Source organism: Rhodnius prolixus, unplaced genomic scaffold (genome assembly GCF_049639745.1).
Source record: "Rhodnius prolixus isolate KJV_2025 unplaced genomic scaffold, Rpr scaffold_12, whole genome shotgun sequence".
In the NCBI taxonomy this organism is placed as follows: domain Eukaryota; kingdom Metazoa; phylum Arthropoda; class Insecta; order Hemiptera; family Reduviidae; genus Rhodnius; species Rhodnius prolixus.
In genome coordinates, this window is record NW_027411635.1 from 853,962 (window position 1) to 864,249 (window position 10,288).

The 10,288-nt window shown below is 33.6% G+C and overlaps 1 protein-coding gene across 1 annotated transcript in view; it reads right to left on the reverse strand.

The window, feature by feature from the left end:
* orb2 (cytoplasmic polyadenylation element-binding protein orb2) overlaps positions 1 to 5,381 on the reverse strand; it is a 55,824-nt gene extending 50,443 nt beyond the window's left edge. Inside the window, exon 1 of the mRNA XM_074143638.1 lies at positions 4,784 to 5,381. Coding sequence (XP_073999739.1) covers positions 4,784 to 4,856 — 73 coding nt within the window. The 5' untranslated portion in view covers positions 4,857 to 5,381. The remainder of the gene's footprint in view (positions 1 to 4,783) is intronic.
* Positions 5,382 to 10,288: the final 4,907 nt, after the last annotated feature.

The window sequence follows — 10,288 nt, forward strand, 5'->3', positions numbered from 1 at the left end:
TGTTTTTCACCACTTTTTTCGTATTAAGTGGTTAAGGGAGGTAGAGTAAGGATCTCAAATGAAACGGGATGAAATTCTTATCTCAAGATACAAACTATTTACAATGTTATCAGAGAATTACGTCGTTACAACACTCGCCAAGTGTTCTCAATCCGATTGCAGCGTATCGACTGTCTCACTAACGCACGGCGCCTATGTGACGTATACTTTGGATGGAGACTTATCCCTCAAAACAAGAGTTATCGTTCTAATTGATAAGTTTCTTTTTAATCACAGAATTTTTTTTCTAAACATCCTAGGAATTTCCCATACACAGTAATATAGAACGGACAATGACAGGACAATGTACAGAGCTACCAACTTTATAAATATTGTAGCTTTAGTAAATAATAAAGAAGTTTCCAAAACATCGTTCCAAATATCAGACTTATAGAGTCGAAATCGAGTTTCGATAATAACGATCAGGAAAAACAGTAATGATTTTGTTTTTATCTAATACAACTTACTAACCACTGTGGCGGGAGAATATTCGCCACTCTTTGTGCTTAAACATCTCCTTTCACTGCGGTGCCATCAAAACATAACAACAGCTTGTAGTCTTTTAAGCTGAGTGTATTGGGTAAGGGATGCCAAGTTTGGATAGATTTAGTGCTATTTGGTCGTTAGATATGATTGGATTAATTTCGAGTCAAAAAAACAGGGCAACTGACATCATCAGCACACAGAACTTATGGGCTGGTAAAGTAGTTTCTTAAGGACTTCGTGCGTCACATCTCTGCTTCTCTGGTGAAAAAAAAATGGCAAACAGACAAGTGAATCAGACTTGTCTATGCCGATTCAATCTGGCCTTATGCCTTCTCACTTAAAAATGGCCCTATTATGAACCTAATTCCGAAATAACACCTTTAAAATTTAAAAGGAACTGCAAACAATGGTATTCATTTAAAATGCAATGTACAAATCTATCACTTACTATATATAATTCAACAATTCTGAAACAATCGATACCTGAGTAAAATTCCCCAAATGTAGAGCAAGGTACAAAGATATCAACTGGATACTGAAACTTAGAAGAGGAAGAGAACAGTACTATCTATTACCTACAAAAGTTCTGAAACCTTCGGTACCTGAGTAAAATTCTCCTAATGTAGAGAAGGTACAAAGATATCAACTGGATACTGCAACATAGAAGAGGAAGAGAACAGTACCATCTATTACCTATGTAATTCAACAGCTCTGAAACAATCGGTACCTGAGTAAAATTCCCCTAATATAGTGCAAGGTACAAAGATATCAACTGGATACTGCAACATAGAAGAGGAAGAGAACAGTACCATCTATTACCTATGTAATTTAACCGCTCTGAAACCTTCAGTACCTGAGTAAAATTTCCCTAATGTAGTGCAAGGTACAAAGATATCAACTGGATACTGCAACTTAGAAGAGGAAGAGAACAGTACTATCTATCACCTACAAAAGTTCTGAAACCTTCGGTACCTGAGTAAAATTCCCCTAATGTAGAGCAAGGTACAAAGATATCAACTAGATACTGCAACATAGAAGAGGAAGAGAACAGTACCATCTATTACCTATGTAATTTAACCGCTCTGAAACCTTCAGTACCTGAGTAAAATTTCCCTAATGTAGTGCAAGGTACAAAGATATCAACTGGATACTGCAACATAGAAGAGGAAGAGAACAGTACCATCTATTACCTATGTAATTTAACCGCTCTGAAACCTTCGGTACCTGAGTAAAATTTCCCTAATGTAGTGCAAGGTACAAAGATATCAACTGGATACTGCAACATAGAAGAGGAAGAGAACAGTACCATCTATTACCTATGTAATTCAACAGCTCTGAAACAATCGGCACCTGAGTAAAATTCCCCTAATGTAGTGCAAGGTACAAAGATATCAACTGGATACTGCAACATAGAAGAGGAAGAGAACAGTACCATCTATTACCTATGTAATTCAACAGCTCTGAAACAATCGGCACCTGAGTAAAATTCCCCTAATGTAGTGCAAGGTACAAAGATATCAACTGGATACTGCAACATAGAAGAGGAAGAGAACAGTACCATCTATTACCTACAAAAGTTCTGAAACCTTCGGTAACTGTGTAAAATTACTGATGTAGAGCAAGGTACAAAGATATCAACTGGATACTGCAACATAGAAGAGGAAGAGAACAGTACAATCTATTACCTACAAAAGTTCTGAAACCTTCGGTAACTGTGTAAAATTACTGATGTAGAGCAAGGTACAAAGATATCAACTGGATACTGCAACATAGAAGAGGAAGAGAACAGTACCATCTATTACCTACAAAAGTTCTGAAACCTTCGGTAACTGTGTAAAATTACTGATGTAGAGCAAGGTACAAAGATATCAACTGGATACTGCAACTTAGAAGAGGAAGAGAACAGTACTATCTATTACCTACAAAAGTTCTGAAACCTTCGGTAACTGTGTAAAATTACTGATGTAGAGCAAGGTACAAAGATATCAACTGGATACTGCAACATAGAAGAGGAAGAGAACAGTACCATCTATTACCTACAAAAGTTCTGAAACCTTCGGTAACTGTGTAAAATTACTGATGTAGAGCAAGGTACAAAGATATCAACTGGATACTGCAACATAGAAGAGGAAGAGAACAGTACCATCTATTACCTACAAAAGTTCTGAAACCTTCGGTAACTGTGTAAAATTACTGATGTAGAGCAAGGTACAAAGATATCAACTGGATACTGCAACTTAGAAGTGGAAGAGAACAGTACTATCTATTACCTACAAAAGTTCTGAAACCTTCGGTAACTGTGTAAAATTACTGATGTAGAGCAAGGTACAAAGATATCAACTGGATACTGCAACTTAGAAGTGGAAGAGAACAGTACTATCTATTACCTACAAAAGTTCTGAAACCTTCGGTAACTGTGTAAAATTACTGATGTAGAGCAAGGTACAAAGATATCAACTGGATACTGCAACATAGAAGAGGAAGAGAACAGTACCATCTATTACCTACAAAAGTTCTGAAACCTTCGGTAACTGTGTAAAATTACTGATGTAAAATTCCCCTAAGGAAGAGAACAGTATCATCTATCACTTATATAATTTAAAAGTTCTGAAACCTTCTGTATCTTTGTAAATTCCCTTAATGCAGTGCAAACTATAATCTCGACACTGCAGCGTAGAAGAGGAAGAGACCAATCGATTACTTGCACAATTCAAAGAAACTGAAACCTTCAGCACTTTTTTAATATCCTATAGATAATCTTTTATCTGTATAGAATAATTAAGGTGTACTGAAAACTTAGATATCCATATTCACTACATGTTTCAGATTCGCCATTTAGAATTACCTCTACAGCGCCCAATTGAGCAAAAAGACTGCTGTATCATCTGTACTATCAAGGGTAACTGTTACCTGTCCAGCTATGAACAGGCTCACCTAGGATATCTTGGCCAGTATGAAGCACCCCAACCGCCTATATTAATTTGAGGAACTGTTATCTATTAACAGCTATAATGAGCCAGTTAGTACAATGTACGCAACTATCACCCACACAATAATACGTAATTCTATAAGAATAACTCCATTTTGTCGTATATCATTACTACGTAAATTTATCAATAATGAAACACACAACATGAGAAAACCGGAAAGTATACCTTATGTACTTACACTCAATACAAAAAAGTTGTTTTTAGACATTTGCCAACCTGTTTGGAGGTGAACAACCTGCAGTTTCAAAACCCCTTAATAGTCTAAGCATATTCCATTTACTTACTTATCAAATTTGATACTTTGCTATCTTCTGGAGAAGCGTTTTTCTCCTCACATGTGCTACTTTAATCTAAATCTATATAAATCGAGAGTTGTTAGAGTAAAAATGCAATGCATAATTTTTTAAAAAAATTATCTGCAATGAATATAAAAATGTATGGTTTAAAACAACCATACGTAAAGACCAGAATTTCTTATTTTACGGAGTTGGACATAATACGCATGCGTGTCACCTAGTTAAAAACAGGGTTGGGTTTTATGTTGCCATTTCGGTTTTTGTTTCTAAACTAAAAAATTTGTATCTAATGTCTGTTATTAATTTCAATATTTTTTATTTTATATATATTTCTTTTAGTAGTACTACTTTTTGTAAATAAAAAGGTTATTTTATAACTTTTTTAACCACTGCGCCTGCGCAAATTTATATCACATGCACACGTCCGCACTGCGCCCATATTGCTCCTGTTCTAAAATTAAAAAAAAAAATCTAATACGGGGGGCGCCACTGAAAAATTCACCCAAAAGAAGGTTAAAATTTGTAATATACACAATACGTAAGGATTTTCAAAATAAAAATCAATTATATTTAAAAAAAAAAGAAAAGAATTTCAACTTAATAAGACTATTTTATTTGAACGAGTTATAAGGATTTAAAACTTCAATAAAATTGTTTTTAATGATGACGTGGGCATTAAAAAATTTGATTTTAAGAAATTTTACTAAAAAAGTAAACGCAAACAAACTTCGACTGTTAATTATTAATTTGTTTATTTAAACTCTAAGGACACCCAGAGCAAATTTTGATTTTTGTTATTAAAAAGTAAAATTAAGGTAGGACACATCAAACAGTTAACCAAATTTCGGTAGTAAAAGTATAATCTTATGATTTGATTAAACCTTTTTGGACGGCTAACTTATTATTTATTTATACTTGTTTTTAAATACCAGAAGTTTCAAAATACATTAAAATTAATGGAAATAAACATACCTTTGTTAAATAATTGATTCCATGGGTAAAGATCTGGAACTTCAACTGGTGCTGTACCGTATGCTCGGAACATTATTTCAAAAATAATTCTTTTAGAAGTGTTATTTTTTTTACTTTATATAAAAACAAAACTTTCGAAAAATCAACAACACTGTTTTGGTTTCTATTATAATGAATTTAAATTCTAATTTAATTACACATATGAAAATACAATAAGAGATAACCAACCATACACTTAGCTTTTATCTTCCAAATATTTATTTAGCACTTAATAAACTTTTTGGTTTTCTTGACTTTCAAAAAAAAACTATTCTGATCTGTCCTTTATTCCAACAAACGAATAAAGATTGTGAGCTCTTGATATCACGATTTTTTTTTGTGAACTAATTTTCTTAGCTACCTCTTCTTTGATTCTTGAAATATTTTTGAGGTTGAACTTCACTGAATTCGAACTTAAAAATAGATCTTCTTCTTTTTTCTAAGTAAAAATTCCTTCAGATAAAAGATAACTTATTAAGATTATTCTGCCCACACATACACACAACACACACCATTACAAACACAAAAATAAATTATAAAATATAAATAAATATTCTCCTGAATCTTTCTATGTGTATGTTTTGAAAACCTTTTAGGGTTTTTTTTCTTTTACGGGAAACTTAGATTTTTAATGTGTGTGTGTGTGCGTGTGTGTGTGTGTGTGTACGTGGTATGACTACACAACGGACTTAAAAAAAAAGAACCGGAGGACAATTCTTCCACCTGTACAGAATGAACTCACTTGGAAGGACTAGTGAGCAGCAGGACTTGGTGTTTCACGGTGCTGCTCCGCGGGCTTTTGGTGGGGATGGATACAGAAGACGACCTATGGGGGAAATTATTTAGTAATTCCCCCTCCTTTCGTCCCTCTTGCTACTGTTTGTGTGTGTTGGTGAGGATAAGTTTGGAGGAGAGGAGATATAGTTTGCCCCCACTCATTTCCAGGGGGTTTTAATACTGCTGCCTTGTTGGTGTTAGGTTATAGTGGGGGATCTATTGGATGAAGGCGCGTAAGGAGCTCGGCTGTGTTCGAGTGCGTGTCGGCGTAGTAGTGTGTGACGTCACACTGGCAAATCGATAACACTAGTGTACCAGCTGGGCAAATGGTGGGCCGAAGTGTGGAACCACACGCACTAAAGCAGAGCTCTAAACTCCCACTTTAACGGAACACAAAACGCACTTACACACAGAAATCCACGTCCTCACAGGGACGCCCCCTGCGGCAGTGTTCGTATACCCAAAAAAAAAAAATCTGGATGTTTTAAGTCACACGTATCTCTCTCTTACTGCAGTTTGACGTACCTAATTGACTTTGGGTGAAACAGAATAATGTCCTGAAAAGATAGTTGCTTTCAATACTAAATATGTTCTTTGTAAGAACACTTCCTTTCCATATAGCAGACTTCCGGTTGATATCAGACCTCCCTAAAAACCAAACATAAATAAAGTTTTCTGTAAAAATGTTTCAAATAAAAACAATTTACCTGCATGTTCGCTGTGTAATTAAAGCATAAAGAAACCAGGGAAAATTTTGCAAAAAGCAGTTTTTAAACTATTTGTATGAATTTAAGACAAGTTGAAAGAAATTATAAAAGCGGTTAGCTGGGGAATGCTGAAAAATCCATACTATACAGTGTACTTTCAGTTGACTGATTTTTAACCAAACCTCCACGAAGGTTGAATTATTTCATTTTTGAGTTATAATGGATAAGTGAACACACAATAACCAATTTATTTTTAAAAAACAAAATTCATACAGCGACTCAAAGTGGCCATTAACGGTAATCTTAAAATCTTCAGTCTATACGATTGCAAAACTTCCTTTTGCAAAGGGTTAAAGGAAGATAATAAATGGATTGTGGTTATATAAATACAAGTTAAATGTTCTGACATCTTTTCCCTTTATAATAACCTTTTTTTTAACTTTACTGCTGCTTTGATTATGTTTTATATTATTTTTCTTCCTCTAAAAATAGTATTTATTTTCCAAATTTATTGTTTTTATTGTAATTTTCTTTTATATATGAGGAAAATGATCCCAGCTCAGCTCATAAAGTTCACACATAAGCTCAATTTCTTTCAAAAAAATGGGCATTTATTTATAGATCTAATCTATTAATAATCCTGAGAATGAAATATTTTATTTTAAATTCATAGATCTACAGATTATGCAATAAATATGTTAAATTCTAAGAAAATCGTTGTAACCGCCCGCATTCAATAACAAAAACAAAATATCGATTCAGACTTTCGATTAGCTTATTTTTTTTTTTTTTCTAAAATGCTAATGGTTGGGTCATAAACCAAACATAAAATTAAAATATCTGTAATTTTCTGTTCAGAGTTTTTCCGACGACCAAACACACAAAATAAACTACAAAAATATTCCCTATTAAGTACTTTTATTGTTCGTTAAAAAACTGCATTAAAAGGGCTTATCGTTTAAAAATACTCAATATTCACCATTTTTTTTTTTCTACTTATCCTATAAAAGATGAAATTCCCAAAGTTTCGTCAAAATCAAGAACATATCCTCGTTTATACGCGTACTTTGTTTTTGCAACTAAGCAGATCAAAAAGATTTTTTTAGTTTAAAGTTGCTAAAAATTGGGCAAAAACGGCATTTTCAAAACATTTTCTGGTAGTTTTTTTTTTTATTTTACTGTTTTGGAAAACAATGTAGCAACTAAACGTGTGAACTGGTTTTCATTAATAAGTGAAATAGTTTTCCTTAGTTACATTAAATTCTGCTCTTATACATAGGAAGGGTAAGTATGAAAATTGTAGATTTACATATGTGTACAGGATGTCGTAAAAAAAAAATATGTTAAAGTGTTTTCAAAGAAAATCGGCTAGAAAAATAAAAAGGAAAAACTAAGTTAGTAACATGTGTAAGTTTATTTTAAAATAATTAAAATTATAAATGTCTTCAAAACTTCGCACTGTTTCTTAGACTAATTTCTGAAAATAAACAATTTTTTCGAACTCAAGGTTATTTTTTCCCAATACATTTTCTCACGAGGGGTAAGGTTTGAGTAAAATAAACAAACATACTAACCACTTCATTGCTACAGCTCTGAAAATTTGACCAATCTTTGGCCAACAGCCAGATAATCTATTTGAATAGCACTAGTCAAGAAATAGCCGCACTTCCGGCCTTTTAATTCAAATTTTTAATTTGAACCGAAAATTATTTAATGCTCCTTTATAAACGGTGATCTAGATTTTATTGAAAAAGCAGTTTAGACTAAAAATGCCTGGCTATAGAAGAAATATTGTAAGTTATTTACCAATTAAAGCGTTTGATCAGAGTAATACAATATATTTTCCAGAAAACGGCTCTGAGTATTTTCTCTTAAATCTGTAGTCGCTTCTTACTCGTAGTTTGGATTGATTCGGACATATCTACCCCCAGACAGCAGCAGTGGTTTCTGGAATAATATCATCTAGTCTAGAAAGGTCAAAGTTCTCAGATATAAAATAGATATTCCAAGCCACCGTGACCTGTAAAATGGTAATCACCATATTTGGCCTGTATGGGGATCAGGAGCGTTTTCTCTAAGAAAGTAAAACAAGAAATGTATAGCTTTTTATTGTAATAATCTAGGAATATTTTATTAATTAAGTGCTTAAATTACTACTAAAAACGCTGTTGTAGAAATATGGTGAGGACAACCCTACGGAAAAGAGGATTATATGCATGTAAGTCAATAATTCGTAAAGTGAAGCCGGATACTAGTGTAATCTGTACTGTCACTTGGAAACTAAACTATTGCGAAATAATTCATACAAATTGAGAACTGTTGTTTTTCTTTTCTTTCTGCACGATGTTAACCGAATCATATCGGTAAGATAGCTGTATTATTTTGCAGTTTTGTCCAGACATAAACAAACTTTATCTGAGAAATTTTCTAACATCGTACAATGAATGCTACATTTCCTAAAGAATTTGAAATGAGCAAACAAATTCTTTAAGCGTAAATTTAATACAGATTAAAACGCTATATGTATAAATCCACAACCGCAAGAGTATTCTTTTTATAGTTTACGTAGTTTAGAAAGCATTTGGCACTTTATAGTTTTTGTGATGACGAAGAAGCATTAAAATGTGTGTGAATCCCCTTACACATTTGATAAGATGATTTTGAAAAACATCCTTGAAGCTGTAGCATTTGTCATGACCTGCAATTGCTAGAGGGATGGACTTGAATAGATAGATAGATCTACTGACTCTCTAGATCTAGACCAAAAGCTCTGAGGGCTAATTTGACAGGGCTATCTCCAAGATATTAACAAACTGGTATTGATTATCGTTTAATCCTCCAGACTTTTCCTTTTTATTATATTATGTAGTATTGTTTAAACTGTTAACCCTAAAGTACAAGACAGAATTTTTTGATGTATTATGTATGAATTATCACTAACACATATGATGTAATGCATTTTGGGTTTAAAGATATCAGCGCATACGAGAACCATCCATTGCTAGCCTAAACGGAACATTAGCTTGAACCTATACAATTTTTTTTCCCCCATTTTCTAGACATATATATTAAATCTGCTGACATATTGATAAAAATTTCTTTTTCAGAGCGAACTTTCAAAGGTTGGCATCACTTCGTAAATAAAACTATCACCGGATACAGTTGTATACGAGTTGATCGTCAAAAAAATGTACGAAAAAGCTTAACGTTCAAAAACCCCCAAATTTGTCAATTTTTTTTCTATAAAAGATAACATTTCCAAATTTTCTTTAAAATATGGGGCATATCCTTGTGAATAAGTGTAATTTTGTTTGAAACTATACAGATTTTATAGATTTAAAACTGTAAAATACGGCATTTTAATAAATTCTTCTTCTTCTTTTTACCTTTTGATAAACAACGTAACGCGGACCGATTTCATAGATGAGGTGTCTTATGATACGGAATTTCTTGTAGACGTGCCTTTTGGGGGTCTCAAAGCTGAACGTACGAGGGGGTACCCAAAAAAAACCGGAATTATTTTTTAAAAGCTATTTATTTACAAATTTTTTACAGAACAACCTTATCCCCTTCAAAGTACTCTCCATTACAACTAATACATTTGTCCCACCGGTGCTTCCACTGTTCGAAACATTTTTTGTAGTCATCTTTAGAAATGGCTGACAGCTCCTTCTTCGTTGTTTTCTTAACCTCTTCAATGTTGTCAAATCGGTGACCTTTCATGCCCTTTTTCATGCGTGGAAATAAGAAAAAGTCGCACGGAGCCAGGTCAGGCGAGTAAGGTGCGTGGGGCAGCGGAACCATGCCATTTTTAGCCAAAAACTGTGTAACAGAGATGGCTGTGTGTGCAGGTGCATTGTCGTGGTGGAAGAACCACCAGTCTCCTGTTTGCCACAAATCGGGTCTTTTTTGGCGAACACTATTGCGCAATCTTTTCAAAACTTCCAAATACAAGGTTTGATTGACGGTCTGACCTGGGGGG